Below are 22,610 nucleotides of genomic sequence, written 5' to 3'. Positions count from 1 at the left end.
GCTTTCTGTCCAAATAACGCAAGGATGAAAGGAACCATCTTTGAACTCTGGTCTAAGTGAGCTGGATTCAGTCATTTCAGGACACTGGCACGGCGCGGGCCGGGGAGGCGCAGCTGCCCGGGCGGAGCTTCCCCGGCAGCCGCCCTTCCCGCGGCCGCGGCGGCGCGGAGAGGTGAGCGCGCCGGGCGGGGGCCGGGCCGGGGCGCCGCGGCCTTGTCGCGGGAGGCCGCCCGCGCGCCGGGGCGGGCGGGCGGGCGGACGGGCGAGGCGCGCCCGGAGCGCGCGAGTCCCCAAGCCGGCGCCCCCCGCGCGGCCGAGCTCGACGCTCCGGCGGCGGCGGCGGCCGGGGACGGCCAGGCCCCGGAAGGGGGCTCGGCGGCCCGGGCAGCGCCTGCGCCTGCGCCCCGCCCGGCCGGGGCGGCCTCCGTCCTCGTGGGCCGCGGCCTGCGGCGCCCGGCCAAGGCCCGGCCAGGCCCTCCCGAGGGCTGCGGCGCCGGAAAGGCCGCGGCGGGGGCGAGGGCGCGTCCCTCGCCCGCCCGGCGCGCCGCGGGGCCGGCTTCGGGCCGAGCGGCGTCTGCGCCCGGCCTCCCGCAGGGCTTTGCTTGCCTATTGGCGCATCGAGTTTACATGGCCGCCCCGCTCGGGGAGGGGGGCTCTGGGGGTGCACAATAGCCCAGTAGAACGATGCCCGTATGAGAGCAATCATATGAAATACATACATACGTACATGTGTGTGTGTATGTATGTATGTATGCATGTAAGGGACTTACGGAACATCAAGAGGGACGAGTCGACCTAACCTGGGGAGGGGGAGAGCGGTCCACGGGGGGCGCCACGGCAGGGAAGGCCGGTTCCTCCTGGGACCCCCCAATGTACGTTCTGGGCGAACTGGCACCCCCGTATGGGGACCCCTGCTGCCCGCGTTCCTTGGGAGTCTGATAAGCCCTGCCTAAAATAGCAGTGGGTGAGCATGGCACGCGGGTTCTGAACGTTACAGGACAGCAGCCTGCTTCGCCCACGGTGCCAAACCACGATGTGCGTTGGCCTCAGTGCGGCTGTGCGCGCTGTATGAAGATCGCCACTGCTTCACAAAGCCTGTTCATATCTTGGAGCTGTCTGTGCAGCCAACCATAGTTTGGTTAATCCTGGCTTAGCACTGTGTGTGAATCTACTCCAACTCTGCTTTCCTTTAGCTACCGGACAGCAAGAAAGGTGAAGTTTTCCTGTTGTTGTTGTTCAGTCGTTAAGTTGTGTCCGACTCTTCGTGACCCCATGAAACATATTTCGCCAGGCCTTCCTGTCCTTCACTGCCTCCCTGAGTTTGCTCAGTTTCATGCTCATTGCTTCAGTGATGCTATCTAACCATCTCATCCTCTGCCATCCCCTTCTCCTTTGGCCTTCCATCTTTCCCAGCATCAGGATCTTCTCCAAAGAGTTCTCTCTTCGCATTAGGTGACCAGAGTATCTGAGCTTGAGCTTCATTATCGATCCTTCCAATGAGCAATCAGGGTTGATTTCCTTTAAGACTGACTGGTTTGACCTCCTAGCAGTCCAGGGGACTCTTAAGAGTCTTCTCCAGCACCACAGTTCAAAGGCATCAATTCTTCGGCGCTCAGCCTTCTTTATGGTCCGGCTCTCACAGCCATACATTACTACTGGAAAAACCATAGCTTTGACTATGCGGATCTTTGTCGGCAAGGTGACGTCTCTGCTTTTTAATATGCTGTCTAGGCTTGCCATAGCTTTCCTCCCAAGGAGCAAGCGTCTTTTAATTTCATGGCTGCAGTCTCCGTCTGCGGTGATCTTGGAGCCCAAATAAATGAAGTCTGTTACTGCTTCCATTTCTACCCCTTCTATTTGCCAGGAATTGATGGGTCCAGATGCCATGATCTTAGTTTTTTTAGTGTTGAGTTTCAAGCCAGCTTTCGCACTCTCCTCTTTCACCCTCATCAAGAGGCTCTTTAGTTCTTCTTCACTTTCTGCCATTAGGGTGGTATCGTCCGTATATCTGAGGTTGTTGATGATTCTCCCTGCAATCTTAATTCCGGCTTGTGATTCTTCCAGCCTGGCATTTCTCATGATGTACTCTGCATATAGGTTAAATAAGCAGGGTGACAGTATACAGCCTTGTCGTACACCTTTCCCTATTTTGAACCAATCGGTTGTTCCATGACCGGTTCTAACTGTTGCTTCTTGGCCCGCATACAGATTTCTCAGGAGACAGGTAAGGTGGTCTGGTATTCCCATCTCTTTAAGAATTTGCCACAGTTTGTTGTGATCCACACAATCAAAGGCTTTTGCATAGTCAATGAAGCAGAAGTAGATGTTTTTCTGGAACTCTCGTGCTTTCTCCATGATCCAGCGAATGTTGGCGATTTGATCTCTAGTTCCTCTGCCTCTTCGAAACCCAGCTTGTACATCCGGTAGTTCTCGGTTCACGTACTGCTAAAGCCTAGCTTGTAGGATTTTGAGCATAACCTTGCTAGCATGTGAAATGAGCACAATTGTGCGATTGTTTGAGCATTCTTTGGCATTGCCCTTCTTTGGAATTGGAACATAAACTGACCTTTTCCAATCCCGTGGCCACTGTTGCGTTTTCCAAACTTGCTGGCATATTGAGTGCAGCACTTTAACAGCATCGTCTTTTAGTATTTTAAATAACTCAGCTGGAATACTGTCATCTCCACTAGCTTTGTTGTTAGTAATGCTTCCCAAGGCCCACTTGACTTCACTCTCTAGGATGTCTGGCTCAAGGTCAGTGATCACACCAGCGTGGACATCAGGGACATTAAGATCTTTCTTGTAGAGTTCTTCTGTGTATTCTTGCCACCTCTTCTTAATCTCTTCTGCTTCTGTTAGGTCCCTGCCTTTTTTGTCCTTTATCATGCCCATCTTTGCACTAAACGTTCCTTTCATATCTCCAATTTTCTTGAAGAGATCTCTAGTCTTCCCCATTCTATTGTTTCCCTCAATTTCTTTGCATTGTTCATTTAAGGCAGCCTTCTTATCTCTCCTTGCTATTCTCTGGAAATCTGCATTCAGTTGCTTATATCTTTCCCTTTCACCCTTGCTTTTCGCATTCCTTCTTTCCACAGCTATTTGTAAAGCCTCATCAGACAGCCATTTTGCTTTCTTGCATTTCTTTTTCCTTGGGATGGTTTTAGTTGCTGCCTCCTGTACAATGTTACGGACCTCCGTCCATAGTTCTTCAGGCGCTCTGTCTACCAAATCTAATCCTCAAAATCTATTCATCACCTTCACTGTGTACTCACAAGGAATATGATCTAAGTCATACCTGAGTGGTCTAGTGGTTTTCCCTACATTCTTCAATTTAAGCCTAAATTTTGCAGTAAGAAGCTCATGATCTGAGCCACAGTCAGCTCCTGGTCTTGTTTTTGCTGTCTGTATAGAGCTTCTCCATCTTTGGCTGCAACGTACATAATCAATCTGGTTTCGGTATTGACCATCTGGTGATGTCCATGTGTAGAGTCGTCTCTTGTGTTGTTGGAAAAGAGTGTTTGCTATGACTAGCTTGTTCTCTTGACAGAACTCTATTAGCCTTTGCCGCCCCACCCAAAAGGTCTGGGGCAGAGTGGGGCAAGAAAGATCACCTTGAACAGTTTGGAAGCCATGGTTGACCTTACCCTGTTCTGTCTTCACCCAGATGAAGTTTCCTTCTGTCTTCAAGGGCTTGGAAGGACGGCCGGTCCTTGGACTCCACCGCTGGGGCTCCCACGCCTCCGTGCCCCAGGCCGCCCCCTCGCTGGCTTTTGTTCCAGCCAGCCCCCCTCCGGATGCTGTGGCGATCGAGAAGCTCCAGGCGTTCGTTGTCCGCTGCCACCGGCTTTTTGTCCTGACCGGAGCAGGAATCTCCACTGAGTCCGGCATCCCGGACTACCGCTCCGAAGGCGTGGGCCTTTACGCCCGGTCTGACCGACGGCCCGTCCAGCACACCGAGTTTCTCCGCAGTGCTGCAGCCCGGCAGAAATACTGGGCCAGGAACTTTGTGGGTTGGCCCCAGTTTTCCTCCCACCAGCCCAACGTGGCACACCGGGCTCTGAGCAACTGGGAACGGCAGGGGAAGCTGCACTGGCTGGTGACCCAGAACGTGGATGCCCTCCATACCAAGGCTGGGAGTCAACGCATGACCGAGTTGCATGGCTGCACACACAGGTTGGGGGGGAAAGTGGGGGCCCAGCCTGCCTGGGAAGGGGTATGGCTTTGCAGCCGCTAGGCGCCTCTCCCCCACCCTGCTGCCTGCATTTCAGACACCAGCCCTCGCCTGGCCCTGTGGCTGTTCGGTCTGAGTGCAGCTGGAAAACGGTGGGGCACACAGCTTCCGTGGGGCTGACAATCACACCAGCCTCTGAGTGGCTGCACTCAAACCAGGCAGACATTTAGGATGGGCAGCCAGGCTTCCGCTGAGCTTGGTGGACCTTGGTCAGTCCTGAGTCACCGGGTGCCTCTCCAGTGTCTCCGCCCTGCCCTAGGACCAAATTGGCAGTTTTCTCAAGCGGCCCGTGCTGGGCAGCAGCCTGCCCCTGCCATTTCTTTCTGCTGGAGGAGGGAGCTGGAGGTCCACCTGACCTTCCTGCATCCCCTAAACTTGCCTACTGCCTTCCCAGGTGGTGCAGGACACGATCCTGCCGCACCGTTAGCTGCAACTGCTAGCGATTTATTTTAATATCTGTGGGGTGTGCGTGTCTGCGAGGGACAAGCGTCGTCTTGCCAGCCTGAGCATGGGCAGATGCGTCTTTGCTCACCCCACACATTCCTTTGCCAAAGATAAAAGGAGGCAGCTGGACTGCGATGCGGGAGCCATGATGTGATACAGAACTAGTCAAATGAAAAAAGAATCGAATTCTGCTTACAGGTGGCAGAGTTTTAAACTCTATTGGGAGTATTCCCACTGTTAGAAAAAGAGAAAGCATGTTTCGTGCTGCTTACTCACGTAGGAAAACATTAGCATAACAATTTTGCGGCCATAATATGCTGAGACCATATGAGTAGAACCCATTAATTTATATCTTGGGCATGTCCCTTCTGTCCAGACTGTCCTTCTCTGAGTTCAACAGGTGGATTTTGGTTATGATTCTCATAACGGAGAAGTCACTAAAATCAAGCAGTAAAAGCCAGGAAGCAAATTGGCTTCTGGGTGTGTGGGAGAGGGCGCTGGGCTGGCAGCAGGCAAGGGATGAATCTGTGACAGTGGGCAGGGGGGCAAGAGTGCTCAGACCCCTGCCTGCTGTCTGCCAGATTTAGCAGAAGGGGACTCCCCATGGTTGGCAGCCACGGATGACGGAGGAGGCCTTTTTCGAAGAAAACGTCCTTCACAGCCCCCATCAGACAGGGATAGATGATTAAATGGATTTTGAGCATCAGGACAAAAGTTACGACAGTCCAGCTCTAAAAAGAAGAGCGATGCCCTTCTTGCTTGAGGGGGCACCTCTGAGATGGCCTCTGTTGCGATGCCTGTTTCACATCGAAGAAGGAAGGCTTGGCATCTAGTTTACATACATAAGTATGAAATTGATTGGCTCAAATTCAGCTTAGCATGTTGTGTGAACTCAACCAATTGTGGTCTGTAAACCAAGATTTATGGCTTAAGCAGCAAGGCTGAACCCAACTAATTGTGGCTGGTAAAGCATGGTTCATGCCTCAGGATGCACCAACTTCTCTTTGCGGGGGCTTGGGCCAAAGGCTTGCCTGCTTTGTTGTTACATATTCAGGAGTTTCTCTACATTTCTGAACCCCTCCCCAAGTGGCCCCTGGTCCCCTCGCTTTGGAAGTGTGGACGTCAGGATCCCACCAGAAGCTTCTTTGAGCGAATGGAAGTTGTGTGCCCCAGGTGTAAGGTGTTGCGCGAACCCAGGCAGTTTCGTAAACCATGGCTTTATTCTGTGATTTATGTGTAAAATCACTCTTGTTCTTTCATGTTCACACAAAATCTCAGCATCTGGCTGACCTTCTCTGGGTTTGAAAGCTAAACAGGATTAGGCCTGATTACTGCTTGGATGGGGGACTACCAGGGAATCTCAGAAATTCCAGCTAGGCTGTGAAGTTGAAAAATACCGTGGAGAAAGGCAAAGCCTTTCCATGCCGTTGCGAAGATGATGACACAGCGGCGTCCTGGGAGTCGGCAGCAGCTGAGCTCAGCACAAAGGCATCTTCCATGCCAATGTGAGAGTTGGTCATGTCTGATCATGTCTGTCAGTGGCAGAGCCCCAAGCCTTTTGCTGCCTGTGGGGAGTGAGACGGTGCTCTTCTCTCCTCATCTGGCTCCCCAGTGTTTTAGTTCCCTGGAAAAAATACACTTTTCTCTGCCCCAAATCTCTCACCTACCTGCCTTCCTTGCTTCCTGTTTGTTTGTTTGTTTACTTTATTTATTAAATTTATATGCTGCCCATCTCCCCCAGAGAGTGACTCTGGGCAGCTCACAATTAAAATCCAAAGCAGTAAAAACAATAAAAATATAAATATCCATAATAAAATTAACTAATAACAATTCTATATAAATCTGTTTAGTGACTGGGGGGAGGGATTCTGCTGTTAGAAGCCGCAAGAAGGTCTGTTCCTTGTTCCAGGGCTTCGAAATCCACCTCTCCGGAGAGCTTTAAAAACCTCTTGCTCTGCAGGGTCGTGTGCCTCAGCTGTGGGGCCCGGGTCTCCCGTGTGCAACTCCAGGAACATTTTGAGGCCTTGAACCCCACATGGACAGCCGAGGCCCACGGCGTGGCCCCCGATGGAGACGTCTTTCTGCCAGAAGAGCAGGTGCGCCATTTCCAGGTCCCGTCGTGCAGCAGGTGTGGCGGGGTCCTCAAGCCAGATGTGACTTTCTTCGGGGACAATGTGTGCAAGGAGAAAGTGGACTTTGTGTACCAGCGTCTTGCGGAATCGGATGCGGTCCTCGTGGCAGGGTCTTCCTTGCAGGTACCTCTGTATCTCTGGCTCCTGGATGCACGGAAGGGGGGCGTCCCCGTGACGCCCTGCCTCGGCTTTCTCCAATCCTGGGACCTGGATTGTCTGTGGGGCACTAAGGCCCTTGAAGCTGCCGAGGGCCTGCCCAACAGGCTGGCTCCCCAAAATCTAGGTTGTAGAGCTCTCTAGTTAGGTGAGGGGGCAGACGCAAACCTTTATCTAGAACCCTGCAGTTTTGAGGGTGCTCCGACAATGTCACTGGAATGCAACCTTGGTTCTGAGTGTTATGATGGGGGTCTTCTACTTTCCAAATCATGCCAATCTTAGTCATCATAACCCTGGCAAGTCGGTGACAGTTTCTGTCAGCCAGCCTGCTTGCTACCTGCTATAACAGCCTTAAGCCCCCTCCCCAGACCCTGCTCATGTGTTTGACGCTTAGTGGCCAGCAAGCAAGATTAGTCCTCATGGGGAGAAGGGAGATTGAAGCTCAGTGACCCCCTTTCTGCCCGTGCCCCTCACTGGAACAAGGCAGAAACCCCTGGAGCTCAGAGAAACTGGGTTCAGGCTAATCCCTGATGGAGTTTCTGCAGCACAGTTGGGTCAACCCAGCGCATTATTTATTATTCAACAAAACACAGCCCATCTGCAGATTACTCCAGAAAGAAAATGCCAAGCGAGGGTTTGTCCTTGGAACGCCTGGATTCTGGGTCTCTTAGTCCAGATTCCCACTTACCCACCCCGAGTTGTCCCCCTTATTAGTCTTCATCTCCCTAATCCTCAGCCAGAGCTGGCCCAAGACTCTGCTGGCTGAGATGCTTGGCATTATCTGTCAGCACATCCAGAGGGCACCCAGTTAGGAGAACATCTCAGCCCTGGCTTCACTTCAGCTGACAAATGTCTGTTTTGTGTCTGGCAGGTCTTCTCAGCTTACAAATTTGCACTTGCAGCCCGGGACAGGAAGCTGCCGATTGCCATCATTAACATTGGCCCCACGCGGGCAGATTCCTTAGCCTCTTTAAAGCTGAATTCCCGCTGTGGGGCACTGCTGCCTTCAGTTCTCCTTTGAGTGACAAGGAAAGATTCAAGGGTAATTGTGGGGAAGCTGCTGATTTGGGCTGGATTGAGCTCCAGGGGGCAGTCAAATTCCAAAAAGGTAGCCGGAAGGACTGAGGAAGGTAAAGCGGTCCACGGTCTAAAAACAGCTTTGTGGTCTCACAAGATGAGAGGTAAGTCATGTGCTCCAAAACTCCAGATATGTCCATCCCTCAGTCCCCAAAGGTTGTTACTTCTGGGTTTACAACATACTGGGTTTACCACATACAATTTCCCTTTACACAACACATTTAATCTGGATTTCAAATTAACTCATGTTCTGAGTTTACATAACCCATTGAACTATAGACCACATGAGATGAGTTTGCCCAATACTGTACATTGGGGGGGGGGGGGAACTGATCACGGTTAGAACAAAGCTTAGCATGGTGGATGAACTCATCACAAGGTCTTTCACTGACCTGGAAACAAACACAAGGTACTACTGCTGGTAGCCTGCTGTCTAGCGCACAGTGACACAGAACAGGTTGAGGGTCACTCTTGGGAGCATAGAGAGTCTCTACCCACTTCTCCCAGCCCAGCCTGATCTCTCTCGAGCCCTTGGGTGAGGTGGATAGTGGCCAAGCTTACTACATGAACCTTCTGGAGCCATGGAGACTCCATCACTGGAGGCTTTCACGCAAACGTCGTGCAGTCTGGGATGGTCTGACAATTCTAACCCTAGGATTCTGTGATCCTTCATGGGTGGGTGAGGCGCGGGCTTGGGAAGTATGTTTTGTCATAGAATCCTCTTTTCAAACACTCTGCTCTTCTGTCTTACTTCTTTGGAGGACTAGCTGGGTAGGTCTTAACCACTTTGAATAGGCTGTTGGGAGATGGCAGTTTCACTCGCAATTGCCCCAGTACAGTTTTGAGTTCAAGCTGCTGCTTTCTTGCCCCAAACCTGATTGGGTGAGGAGGTTCATACAACATATTGTTCCCCCCACTGACCTCATAGGGTGTGTGAATCCAGCTGTTGGCTTTTGATAAACACCTGTCTTTTCTGCTACCATCAGGTTCCCTGCGATGTGTTGTCTGTTCAGGAAGCCATTTCACTGGCCAAAACGCCAAGAGGCATCCTCTTCTAGAATAGATTCTCCGTGGAAATCTTCCCACTACCCTCTTCCTTCAAACCTCTCTTTCCATCTTTCTCAAATAAATGTCTCGCGTTCCAGCTATTCTCTTGACTCATTCACCCCCACAGGTGGTTCCATCGTGGCTTAGTGGAGATAGAAGAATCTCTCACAGGGCTTGTAGAGGCCATACCAACCAGCAGCTCTTGAAATCAAGGTTGTGGAAATCCCAGGAGGAATGAGTCAGCCAGGAGCTGAGTTAAGGAGGAAAAATCTGGAACGCCGTGGCCTGCGTCACGTGAAACACCTTTTGGCTAGTAAGCCTGGGTGGGACTTACTATACACTCTCGTATACGCTCTCATCTCGCAGTTCAGTGGCAAATCACAGATTCCATTGGACAGTATTTTACCTTTTTACTACTGTAAATATTGTATCCTGGGCATGAAACAAACCCCCAAGTGGGGCCTTCTGCAAACTTCAGATGTCCATGAAATTAAATTGCGCTTTTCCTGCACACCGGCTCTGCTGTTGGTTGCTTTTGAATGGGGAGTTGAATAAAGGCATCCGTTTCAGATAAATCTTTGTTGTCATTCCTCAGAAGCACAGAAAAGTCACAGGACTCAGCTACATGTGAATACGATATGGTAAAACCTAAGCTCTGGTATTACGATTCAGAAATGTGTTGATTTATTTGCTTTTTTAAAAGCGATCGGACACCCAAGGTGCCTTTCCTCTTTTAAGTAATTAAATAATATAGTGGCACAAGATGATGAAATCCCTGCTGGAAGGTTTCAGCACTGTTGGGCTAATTCTTCCTTCCCCCCCTCAGACATACACAAGCAGGCTACGCAGAGTAATGATTGCACAATGGGAGGATTGCTGGTCTGTTAGGGTGATCTGACATCTCAGAACCTGGACATGTGTTGTGAGTGGCCCTATTTAATTGGTCCATAAAATTATGGGGAAGCCATGAGATGTCCAAACCCAGGAGAAGGTGGACTGGAGAGAATCTCCCAGTCATATTTCAAACTGGTTGGACGGGCCATAAAATACAAATAAGACTGAGGAACTGCAGCCAAGCCCCAATATTGCCTCTACCCCAGGGCACCCAGGGGGTAGTGACTCACCAGGAGGGAGATTTGAGGTGAAACAGGGCAGGGCCATCGGCGCAGAGCTAACCAGAAAAGGAGGACAGGTCTGGGAACTCATAGGAGCGTCTGGTCTGGTCTGGTCTGGTCTGGTCTGGTCTGGTCTGGTCTGGTCTGGTCAGACTGACCTCTCCAGCAGTGATGGTGGTGAGCTTGGCTTGGGGAGATCCGGGTTCCAATTTGGCCCCAATCTGATGATCTGACTCTGAGTCGATCATTCTCTCCCAGCCCAACCTACCTCTGCCCCACCTTGGAGAAGGGTGCTCTCAGGTAGAGGATGGGATATAAATGCAAGGACAAATAAAAAGGAACAAAATCCATTTAAAATCAACAAGCCTTCCACGCAAGACAGCAGAAAAACCTGATCGACTCCCTATTGCCCTCAGAACCAATTGCTATGGAACAGGCTTTTCTGCTTCCAGGCTTCAGTTGATCCACCCAAATGTTCCAGCTCCATCCCAGCATGAAACGTTTAGAGCCACTTCTCGCCTTTTCCTTTTCCCTCCTCATCTATACTTCCTTTTATGTTGGAAGCCTGAGTGCAGGGATTGTATTGCGTTTATTGTTGGTTTTGTTACTCTACAAAAGTTTCTGGGAGTCATACCAAATCAAATCAAACAGATAACTCTTGCACACTGAGCCAGGTCCAGAAACCATCCTCCTCCTCTGAAGGACCGGTGGGGGGCATGCAGAACGGATATCTGCAGTGTTCATGCTTTACATCAGCGTGATGGACACGTACCGGAATTTAAATTCATGGCCCAAAAGGTCTTGGGCCAAAGCCCCGCCAGGCAGCTTTGGAAACCGCTGTAATATTTATTCTGGCTCCTTTGCAATCTGTCCCGGAGGCCGAGGGAACACCTGAGTCAGCGGATGAAGTGCCACCTCTCCCATCCCACCTGGAGCCATCCTCTGATTGGGTGCAGAAGCATCTCCTGCCTTTCATCAGAGCTGGAAAAACTGCATTTCTGAACTTTGTAATGAGCTTGTGAAGAAAAAGGTGCTGCAGCTTAATGATTGATCTCAGAAGCTGGCCATGGCTGCGATCAGGATCGCCCTGGCTCTCCTGGTTGGGCTCTGCGCTTACTATTTCTACCCGCAAGAAACGTTCTCCGCAGGTAAGCGAGTCAGGGGCAGCTCCTGAGCCGCTGCTCTGCTTCTGCTTTTTTTTTAATCGTTCTCTTTCCGTTTCACGGGAAAGAAAGTGCCTCCGAATCTGGTTTCCCTGAAGAGAATGTCAGTGAGCGGTGTGAAGAATGTGAACCGGTTTCAGGGTCTCGGTGGCCGGGTTTGCCCAGGGGGTCAGCCCATTTTCGCTGTTCTCACAACGCGCTGGACCTATCCACTGTGTTGAGGTTACACAACGCACCCCACAGAGCCCTAGCGCGGGTTTAAGCGACTCCATCTTGGCACAGGCAAGTGAGCAGCTCCATCACCCACCAGGCTAGGTCCGCTGTCCAAACAGCACAGGTGGGTACGTGTGAACACCTCACCGTTCCCTGGGCAATTGTCTCTGCACCCTCTCTGGCATCCCGTGTTTCATTACCTCCCAAGGGGAGACGGCATGCAGGAGGGATTCCTCCTGGGGGGCTGCTTTCAGGTCGGGAAGGGTCAGGTGGCACCAAGGGAGGTTTCAGAGAGGGGGAAAGATGCAGAATGGAGGCCAGGGAGGCCAGCCACAGACCTGAGAGAATCAGCGCTGAGCAGAGCCAGCTTTGCATTCAGCTGCTATCAGAGCCCCGTGGACTGGGCCACGTGGACTGGGGGAGCGGGATGCCAGCACCACCACTTGTGGGATCGTTTGCCCAGGGCTGGGGAGCCTGGCATTCATCCCAGGGCTCGTCCAGAATCCAGAAGCCCAAGCGGGTGACAGCAGCGGACGAGACGGGGAGCCGCATCTGTGGCTTGAGGCTGAGCAGAAGCTGATCTCTCTCTGCCCAGCCCCAGGCCAACTGCGCCAGCCCCCCACCCCACCCCACCCCACCCCACCCCGAATCAGCAGCATCTGTGTGCTGAGGCTGCTCAGGATCCAGCCCTGGATCCCCAGCTGGAATTCCCATTCCCGTTTCTGGAAGCCGAACTCTCCTGGCGGTAAAGTGCAGCTGATGGCCCATAATACTCTAGTCAGGCGTTCAGATGGGAGCTAGAAGGGTGCAGAAAGACCCAGGTCAGGGTGGGCAATGCATCCCACCGGGTGAAAATGGCAGGAATTGTCCTGGGGAATTCTGGGAGTTGAAGTCCATGCACCTTAAATTTGCCAGGTTGGGAAATTCAGCCAGACCAGGATCTGGGGAGAGAAAAGGGGCTAGTGGGGGAGCAGAACTTGAACTCAGGAGCCAAGAAAGGCTGTGATTAGCTTTGGAAGGAAACAGGTGGTAGCCAACTGGGGAGAACCAGACCCTCAGATTCCTCCACAGAAACCTGAAAAGCTATCAACCCCAGAAGGGAACAGTAAGCACATGACTATATTCCCCCCATTCCCCCCCAGTGCAAAGGCAGACTCTGCCATCGGCTTCCTCCACGTAGAAGGGTCTCTCCCCTCCTGCCGACAAGCTTCATTCAGAGATGAGGTTGGTGGCGGGGGGGGGGGCTGCCCTGCTTCTATTGGCACTGGAGGCGACCGGCGGAGGGCTGTCCGTTCGCCTTCTGGCCCTGGGGGCTTTTCCCCCTGCCAAAATGCACTTCTCCGGCCATCCCACAGATTGGGGAGAGGAGGCGGATGTCCTGCCGGACGCATCACTCTGATGTGGGCTGGCGGAGTATCGGCAACGGCCCCTCTCGCCGATGAAGGGGCTTTGCGAAATCCGAGTGTGCCCGGAAGCAAACCCTCCGGTTGGAACTTACCTGGGAAGGGGGCAGAGAACCAACGTGACTCTAGGCAGGGAGTCTTATACAAGAGATCAGTGGCAGGTGTCACCCCCGACCGATCACTTATTTGCTCGGGTACTTACCTCTCTGCCCGAGGAGGGGCTCTCAGAACAGCAGACATAAAACAGGAAACATAAATTGGTTCCAATATGAGTTTGAAGCAGCGAAAGCTGGAGGGATAGAGAAAATGCACCGATGGGGAATAGGTTCAACGATCCCACTGTGGGGCGAACCTCCTCCCTTAGCTAAAGATCGTCCCAAGCGTTTTGCAAGGACCCCTCGCAACAGCACCGTGCGTCCCCTGGCTGGCTGGGAAGTAAATCTGGACCATCTCATCTTCTGTCTGCAGAGATGGTGCGAGGAATGCGCGTGCTGGTGACGGGGTCGAGCTCAGGCATTGGGGAACAAATGGCCTACGAATTTGCGCGAATGGGGGCCCATCTCATGCTGACCGCCAGGAGGGAGAACCGACTGCAGGAGGTAAGCAGCCGCCACTGATCGTCTGAACAGAGACAGCCCCGCACGACCCTCGGCCTCCTCTTCCTCCCGACCCCAGGCTCTGTTTCCCCGCTCAGAGCGCGTCCCTTGTCTTCGCTTGCTTTCTCTCTTTTTTTTCATTTAATAGTATTTTATTGGAATTTTAAAGTTACAAAGTTAAAAGTTAGAAATGAAAAAGAAAATTGAAAATACAAATTATAAAGAAAAGGAAAAGAAAAAGTGAGATAAAGTAAAAGAAAAAGAAAAAGAAAAAAAATATGAAAAATAGATAACTTCCAATCTATCTCTAGTTTTAGGAATAATAAGAGTATCCTAAGTGCTAGTTTTTAATGCATTAAGTAGGAATAATTCTTTGTCAAAACATATCCCATTACATTTATAATCTAATCTTCAAATCCCCATGTAAGCTTCACCCCACCTGCATTTTGCAAATAGTCCATCAACGGTTTCCATTCTTTAAGGTAATAATTATTTGAGTTTTCCTTTAATAAGCAAGTTAATTTATCATTTTCTGCCATTTCCATCTGTTTTAACAACCATTCTTGTATTGTTGGTAATGTCTGGGTTTTCCAAAATTGTGCATAAAGAAGTCTTGCTGCGGTAATCATGTATTGAGTAATTCTAATGAGATGTTTTCCTATTTGAAAATCCATTATCCCCAGCAGGAATAATTCTGGTTTAAATGGAATCTGTATTTGTAGTATGCTCTGCATCAAGGTTTGTATTTGAGTCCAGAATTTCTTTGCAATTTTACATGTCCACCACATATGGTAAAACGACCCTTCTTGTTGGTTACATTTCCAACAAATGTTGGAAATTGTCCCATACATCTTTGTTAGTCTTTGGGGTGCCATATACCATCAATACAACATTTTATAATAATTTTCTTTCAAATTATAACATAAATTTTAATCCTTTAGGCCACATATTTTCCCATTGCTGTATATGTACATTATGTCCAATATTTTTTGCCCATTTAATCATGCATCCTTTAACTTGTTCTTCAACCATTTCTTCTCTCAACAATAATTTATACATTTTTGCTATTAAGTGTTCATCTGTTTCTGTGATGGAATGGAATTACGAAGGCCAGGCTCAGGGAGATAAACACTTTCTTAGCTCACTGGAGGAGCATGGGAACTACAAGAGGATGAGACTGGCACCTCCCTGAGGAATTCACACTGTTGTGGCTGGCTGACTTTGGGAGCTGGGGTTTCAGTCTGGGAAGATTCTTGCTAGAGGTTGTAGCTAATAAACATAGCTGGACTGAATTTACATGGTCTCTTGGAGTTCCTTGGGCTAGGCCTGGCATCAATCTTCCCAAACGGAAACCCCAGCTCCCAAGTAATGCCAGCCACAACAGTGTGAATTCCTCAGGGAGGTGCCAGCCTCATCCTCTTGTATCTCCCACGCTCCTCAGGAGATGAAAGAAAATGTTTTTCTCCCTGAGCCTGGCCTTCATAATTCCATTCTATCACAGATATTCTTCCTAGCAATGACAATTGTAACTTTTCCCATCGGTCTAAATCTTTTTTAATATCTGTCCAGAGTGGAACATAATTATTCTGAAATAAACCAGCATTCTTAGATGTCAAATATACTCCCAGGTATTTTTCTCTATTGTAAATGCTTGCTTTCCTCAGCAAAGAACTTGGATTTCTTCCTCATGAGAAAAAGAGAGGACGCCTCTGTCCATTTCTGACACTGGCGAGAGACTTTCGTCACTAGCTTCCGCTCCAGAGAGATGCCTTATGCAGATCAATGTCCTCTCCTTTTCATGGCATGGCCGGCTCGCTTCCTGCTTGGTGGGGCACACAGGTGCCCCCTGAGCCATTCTGGAGGGACGCACTGAGCAAAAGCTATTCCTAGGCTAAGAGTTTCAGGAAATGGGCAGGGGCTCGAAACAAGAGTGAAGACCAACCCTGCTTACAGCAGCTGATCTAAACACAGTTGTTCTTGTGCCCACAAGGTGTGGTCAAAACAGTCAAGATGGTAGCCATGATAGCGCGATCCATTTTTTTTAATGATTGGCAGAAATTCTTTTCTTTCTTTTTTATTAGAATTTTTCAATACAATACTGTAAAAGTATACAAAATTAAAAGATTAAGAAAGAAAATATAGAAAAGAAAAATAAGAAAAAAAGAAAAGTAATGAGAAAGGAAATAAAAGATAGAATTCTGACTTCTGCCCTTCCTTCTCTTGAGTAATTGCCATCTTATTCTTTTGCCCTTTTTAATCCCCAAATCATCAAGTCAGACTTTTCTGCTTTCAACAAAAAGTCCATATGAGGGTTCTAGTCTTTCCAAAAAAGCCTTTTTTTCCCTAATCAAACTGGTCAGCTTCGCCATTTCCACAAACTCTGTCAATTTTATAATCCAGTCTCCTACTGTATTTCATTATTCTTCCATCTTTGTATAAGATTATACAATAATCTTGCCGCAGTTACCATATACAATATTAATTTCCCATATTTCTTTTCTAATTCATCGTCCATAAAACCCAGTAAAATAGTTCTGGTTTCATTGTAATATTAAGATTGGCAGAGATTCAATTGCACTGTCCTGGCCACCATCTTGACTTTTTTGACCACACCCTGTGGACACCCGTTCTTGTGGGTCATTCTCAATCCTCCGCCCTCTTTCTCCTGTTCTCTTCAGGTGATGCAGAAGTGCCAAAAGCTGGGAGCAAGTTCTGTCCACTACGTGGTTGCGGACATGAGCAATCTGACCTCTGCCCAGAAGGTTGTTGAAGAAACTAAGGCCCAGATGGGTAAAGATGACCCTTTGCACTTCACCCGGCACCAACCCTTGAGCCTCAAGGGGGTTGAAGGACTGGGCACTCCGGGGGGTGGAAGGCTGGATTCAGCTTCCCTTACCTGTCCCAGCCACCAAGTGAGGTCAAGGAGCCCCCCTGGCACCGTCCATTCCTCTGTAGAAGCCTCCCAGGACTTTGCTCTCCCCTCCCTTCCTGCATGGAGAAGTGGGCTCAGAGAGGTCATGTTGCCATGATTCATCCAGAATTCATGCAACAAAGCAGGGGCGGGAACCACAGCTTTGAAAGGCAACAAGCAATTCGAGTGTTCATGGTGCACCTGTTGGAACACTTTTTCAGGCTCCAGGGCTGTGCATAGAGACACATTTGGCCTCGGGTGTATGTGAGAAGTGCCTCATGCGCTCTGCCTCACATCTTGGCCCTTAGAATTCAGAGCTGGCCAGCAATACTGGGCAATGTGAGCAGGAAAACCAAGGAAGAACAGCAATGAGGGGGGCAGCTTTGGGGGGAGAGGGGCCTCATTCCTGGCCCAGAGGATCAACAACTTTGGCTTCAGGTCCTGCAGAGACTTTAAGACCCAGAACCAAAGACATCTTCCTGCCTTGCCCTGTGCTTGCCTGGCTGACTGACCTTCAGCCTGCATTGGGTTCCCTCCAGGATGGAGTTCCTTTTGAGCCTGCAAACCTGTGATGTTTCAGGATCCAGATCTGTTCCCAGCCCTTTGCATGCTCAGGCGCCCTGCCTGGGGCTCAGTGCTGGAAGACACCCCCAGAGGACCATCAGCATTGGCAGCAAGCAAGCCCCACAAACAGAAGATCCATCTGTCTTTTCCAATCCAGTTGTGTGTGTAGCCACTGAATGCATCTCCATCCTTCTCTCCCTCAGGAGGTCTTGACCAGCTAGTTCTGAACCACGTTGGAGGAACAATGTTTGGTCCATTCCAAGGAACAATTGAGTCTGTGATCAGGTCTATGAATGTGAACTTCTTCAGCTATGTCCAGTTAACCATTTCTGCTATGGACCTGTTGCAAGAATCTAAGGGGAACATTGTAGTCATCTCTTCCATGAGTGGTATGCAGTAGCAATTCTCACAGGCTGACATACAGTTGGATCCAGCAGTGGGGCATTAATTATTGCTGACAGAGATATTCTCCTGCATGTTATCCTACCAGTTCTCAATCTGATGACACAGAATTTGCTTTCAATTTTCATACCAGCACCATCCACCATATTTCTCCATACCTTTCTGTCCTTGCAAACCATCCTTGCTTGTATCACATCTATACAGCCCTTCATACCTTGCCTTTTATTCTCCAGATTTATCATCTCTTTCTTCTTGAAGATCTCATCAACTCCATCCAACCATCACTTCTCAATCAAGACATTCCTCTCAACCCTCAATTCACTCTTCCTTCATATATTTATTTTGCAATTTGATCCTCATTCGGTCTCTCCCTAAGACCATAGGACTTTTATACTGGTCCCTTCCTTTGGTATTCAGCACCCACTTAACTTACTTTTATGTGTCTCCTGATGTACCCAACACACACCTCCATATAGGCAAGTGAGTAGAAGCAAGCTTTTATATACAGCCGTTCTACTTCCTTTCAACAAACATTCTTCACACCTGAAAACACACACCACTCATTAACTTTCTATCAGCATTTGTACATCTTAAAATTCCTCTATCATTCATTTTCCCATCATCAATACAAACTGTACCAAGTGTCAAGCCTAGCCCAAGGAACTCCAAGAGATAATGCCAGTTCAGTCCAGCTATGTTTATTAACTACAACCTCTAGCAAGAATCTTACCAGACTAGAACCCCAGTTCCCAAAGTCATCCAGCCACAACTGTCAGTCTGCACACTCATTCCCAAAGTTCAGTAAATCTTCTGGAGTCTAATTAGTTCCATTAAAGATTTAATATCTTTATTAAATCTTTATTAAATCTTTAATGGAACTAATTAGACTCCAGAAGATTTACTGAACTTTGGGAATGAGTGTGCAGACTCTGACAGTTGTGGCTGGATGTCTTTGGGAGATTTCTTAATAGAGAAATGTACAGCATCTATAGTTTGTTGAGTCTAAGCATTGCTAAGCAAAACCTTCCCTTTTAAGCCCTTTCCCCCCCTTCTACTTTCTTTTCCCGCTTGAAATTCCTCGCGCCTTTCTCCGGGTCTCATGGTTGCTTGACCTTGTTGGTGCCTCTGCAGAGATAACAGCAGCACCTAGCTTGCCATCTTCCTCCCCCCTTCTCCTAACTTCGATGGCAGGAACAAGGAAGTAGGCCTCCAATTAACACTTTAAACATTTAACTGTCAAGTATGCATTGCTAGTCTAAATTAAATGAAACTATGATTTCTAGCTTGCATAGATCCTGGCAACAACAGTGTGAATTCCTCAGGGAGGTGCCAGCCTCATCCTCTTGTTCCTCCCATGCTCTTCTGGGGAGCTAAGAAAAGGTTTATCTCCCTGAGCTTGGCCTTCATAATTCCATTCCATCACACCAAGGTACACACATTAACCTACTTCTCTGGGGGGGGTTACCACTTATACATATAACTTGCAATTACTCACTCCACCTTCCTTGTTAAACATAGCTACTTCAGCCTTTGAACTGGGAGGGATTACAAGGATGAGCCAGCATCTCTGCTTGCTGGAGAGACCAGGTTTGTTGCCTACTTGGCCATTTGTTTTCCCACAATGCTTGGGGCAACTTGATGTCAGGGACACGATGGGAAAATTAACCAGGCACCCCCTGAAATATGCTAGACTCGTTTGTCAATTGAAAGGCGGGACCTGATGTCCCATTAGTGCCAGTTTTTCATCCCTGGCACCAGCTGCCAGGCTTTCCTCGGGCCCGATCCGCATGCTGGTTTTAACCTTCCAGGTTCTAAGCAGACTGCTCCAAGAGTGCCTTCTCCCCTGCTGTATGGGGTGGCTGTCCTGAGTTCAAGAAGCTGGCTCCCCAGAGGCTCCCAAGCAAGGTGCCTCCAGCTCTTTTCCTGCAGTGGCTTCATCCCCCCTTCTGGAGAGGAGCTTCCTCCAGTCTGCCCTGGGGCTGAGTCGCTGGAGGATCTCCTGGGGAAAGAGCCCCCCCACCTCCCAGGTTCCTTTCCATCATCCAGCTGTTCCTCCTCCCTTATGAGGTGCAGGGAGTGAATCCCAGCCAGGAGTGCTCTTTTACTTTCTGCTTACTCATAGGGAGTCATTCTCGTGTTAGGGTTTTGCCTCGTTCCCTTTTTCTGCTCAGTTGGCTTTTTGCTACACTGACCTTTTTTTTATTCCTTTTCCCAACCTAACGAAACCACCCCACTTCTCCCTCTCCCTCTCTCTCTCAGGGAATTTCCCTTGCACCTAAATCCACAACTTCTTTTTATACTTTTCCTAACTCCTGAGTTTAATTTTCCACCTCTCTGCTCCATGGCTCCCCTGCTTCTCTTTTCCTTCACCATCCTCAATCCTCTTCACCTGCAGCACTGGCTCATCTCCTTTTAATCTCGGCCCATTTGCTTTTCCATCCCGACTCTGCCTCCACTTACAGGCCTTTGCAGCCAGATTTTACTCTCTCACATACCTTCCTCGCAAACTCCCACCAGTTTGCACCAGTTTCACTCCAATGCACCCTCCCAGTTACATGTATGGTTTACCAAGATCCATCTGCAGGCAGCCCCTCCAAAGATACCAGGGGATGGCCCCTTATTTATTGGACTTAATCCCCAGAGAAGCTCACCTGATGATGACATGATCCTTCCAAAGCCACAAAGACCTTTGTATTTTTCAGTGCATTTTAGGGAGCCATTTTTGATCTATTGAGTCTTGTTTCACTGTTGATTTTATCTGCTATTCTCATTACAGGTAGCCCTTGACTTATGACCATTCATTTAACAACCACTCTAAGTTATGACAGCACTGAAAAAAGTGACTTATGACCAGTCTATACACTTATGACCATCACAGCATCCCCACGGTCACGTGATCAAAATTTGGGTGCTTGGCAACTGACATGTATTTACAACAGTTGCAGCATCTCAGGGTCATGCAATCTCCACTTGTGACCTTCCCAGGGGGATTCTGACAGGCAAAGTCAATGGGGGAAGTCAGATTTGTTTAACAGCCGTGGGAAAAAGGTAATAAAATCAGGCACAACTCAGTTAATGACCACATCGCTTAGCAATGGAAGTTCCAGTCCCAATTGTGGTCATAAGTTGAGGATTACCTGTATAATTGTTGCAACAGGTTTTTTTCTCCAGAATGCTACTATAGTAAGTGGGCTTAAATAGATTGCACACCACTCTTGGGACAAAGTTTCTTTACAATTTAGAGGTGCAATTAACTCATGAACAAGCTGTTCATGAACACTTCTCCACCCACACATCACTGGTGAGTCAAGATTATTACGCTGGGCATGGAGGAGCTTGGGGTTGACAGAGAGATAGAGAACGAGGACATAAAAATGGAGGAGGTGGAACGGGCTGTGGGAGAGCAGGTCGTTCCCCCTTCCCCATCAAAGTCTCCCTCTTTCTCCCAGGACGTATTCCAGGCCCCTTCGCTATCTCGTACTCCGCAGCCAAGTTTGCATTGGAAGGGTTCTACTCCTCGCTGCGTGCCGAGATGCGCCTGCGGAAAATAGACCTGCCCATCACTGTGGCCGTGCTGGGCTACATCGACACCGGTGAGTGGCACGGCAGAACGCTCACCTTCCCAACCCCTCGCACCCGGCTCTCAGGCCAGCCACCCATTTTCGCTCTTTTCTGCAGACATGGCCCTGAACTCAGTGGGCGATAAAATCACCCAGAAGGCAAGTTCCAAAGAAGACTGTGCCCGGCAGGTGGTGAAGGGCGGAGTGCTGCGCTACCGCGAGGTCTTCTACCCTTATTGGGCTGTGAAACCCATCCTGCTTTACCGAGAGCTGCTGCCAGACCTCGTGGATCAGGTCATGGCCTACGGCTACAAACTGGAGAACATCCTCTGAGAACTCCAGGCTCGAGCAACCCCTCTGCGCCGTGCAAAGATCGGGACTGCTTGCTACTTCCACCCACGGCATTTGCCGCAAGGGGCAACTGAAACACTTCGCACCCAACCCCTGCAGGGAAGGTAACAATGGGCAAAACATCTCCATTCCTCCCTCCTTTCCTGAGACCCTGGCATAGGATTTGTAGTCCTTGCCTGTTATCCAAATGCAGCAGTCACGTTGTGTGAAACGCAGCAGCAAATCTAACACTTCTGGGGTGCCCCATTTTTCCAACACCTGTGTGGGAACCTGGAAGCAAACAGTCACTGAACCTACAAACTGAGGCCTTCCAGATCATCACAGAAACAAGAAGCAAGCTGAGGACTTTCGGTCCTGATTACTCAGTAGAGAAAGTCACACCACAGTGGGCCCAGTGCAAGATCCTGGTATTAACCTTGACTAAGTGGGAGGAAGAAAACCAAACCACTGATGCTTTTACCCACTGCCACAAATCAATCACAGGTGTCGTTTATATAAAGCCATGCGCAACATTTCCTGGGTCCGTATCCAATACAACTAGATCGGTCCAATGCACTGCTCCCATGTAATGCAAAAGCTGGATTCACACAACACACCAAACTGCAACGTAGCCAACCCTGGCTGAACCCAGCGGGGTGCAAACCCAGCTCATGTGCTCAGTTATGGGGACGCTGCGCTGGGCGAGCCCAGAAAATTGAATTGTTCATGTAGTGTTCAGTAAATCAAAAGATCCTGACTGGATGTGCTCTCCTGCGCGGCACACATTTTATTTGTTTTATTACAAAACCAACAGGAGCAACGTACGCCGTTGCCCGGTTATCACCGTAACCATAAATCACTAGATTTACAGCCCCAGCATGGCTGCTTGATGCCCGACCTCGCTCAGCGAGGGCTGCGAGCAATCCTCTTCCTAGGCGCTTGCAGGCGGACAGCCCCTGACACTCGCAGTCAAAGGAGCAACGTCTTTCCCCGCTTAACACATTGTATAACATTTTTGTAGAATTGCAAAATTCCAGGAATGCCTTTGGGCAACTTTGCAGTTAAAACAAAGCCCCTCCCACAACGGAGTCTAATTTCACGCAGACCTTTTAATATGGACCGTGACCGTATCATGGGACGTCCAGATGAGCTGCTCCTGCTTCCTCCTCGGCCCAGGCCACCCCTCCACGTTCTCCCTCGGAAAGCAGACGATAATCAGCTCCAGCAAAAACCAGGACCCGGAAGCAGCAGTCCCCGAGTGCATTA

The 22,610-nt window shown here is 49.5% G+C and overlaps 2 protein-coding genes across 9 annotated transcripts; both read left to right on the top strand.

Moving 5' to 3' along the window:
• The first annotated feature begins 37 nt into the window (after nucleotides 1-37).
• Nucleotides 38-9,662, top strand: SIRT4 (sirtuin 4). Of its 8 annotated transcripts, none has more exons than XR_015796673.1 (5): nucleotides 46-172; nucleotides 3,665-4,173; nucleotides 6,636-6,930; nucleotides 7,835-8,144; nucleotides 9,215-9,662. XR_015796673.1 is itself a non-coding variant. In XM_088143831.1 (5 exons), the coding sequence occupies exons 2-4, from the start codon at nucleotides 3,665-3,667 to the stop codon at nucleotides 7,982-7,984; spliced, it is 954 nt and encodes a 317-aa protein (XP_087999957.1). In that variant the 5' UTR covers nucleotides 46-172; the 3' UTR covers nucleotides 7,985-8,005; nucleotides 9,215-9,662. The 8 variants fall into 8 exon arrangements, 6 of the variants coding, with proteins under 6 accessions (XP_087999954.1, XP_087999957.1, XP_087999956.1 ...); XR_015796672.1 differs by having other exon boundaries at nucleotides 9,027-9,662; XM_088143831.1 differs by having other exon boundaries at nucleotides 7,835-8,005.
• A 1,532-nt stretch (nucleotides 9,663-11,194) lies between these two features.
• LOC103052790 (hydroxysteroid 11-beta-dehydrogenase 1-like protein A) lies at nucleotides 11,195-22,106 on the top strand. The gene is made up of 6 exons (XM_007440107.4): nucleotides 11,195-11,350; nucleotides 13,450-13,580; nucleotides 16,256-16,367; nucleotides 17,256-17,441; nucleotides 20,904-21,047; nucleotides 21,133-22,106. The coding sequence occupies exons 1-6, from the start codon at nucleotides 11,269-11,271 to the stop codon at nucleotides 21,345-21,347; spliced, it is 870 nt and encodes a 289-aa protein (XP_007440169.1). The 5' UTR covers nucleotides 11,195-11,268; the 3' UTR covers nucleotides 21,348-22,106.
• Nucleotides 22,107-22,610: the final 504 nt, after the last annotated feature.

Source organism: Python bivittatus, unplaced genomic scaffold (assembly GCF_059951505.1).
Source record: "Python bivittatus isolate LINGU-HERP-01145 unplaced genomic scaffold, Pbiv_v1 ctg000390_np1212, whole genome shotgun sequence".
NCBI classification, from domain to species: domain Eukaryota; kingdom Metazoa; phylum Chordata; class Lepidosauria; order Squamata; family Pythonidae; genus Python; species Python bivittatus.
The sequence above is the reverse complement of the archived record's forward strand: the minus strand, read 5'-3'. Positions and strand labels throughout refer to the sequence as shown.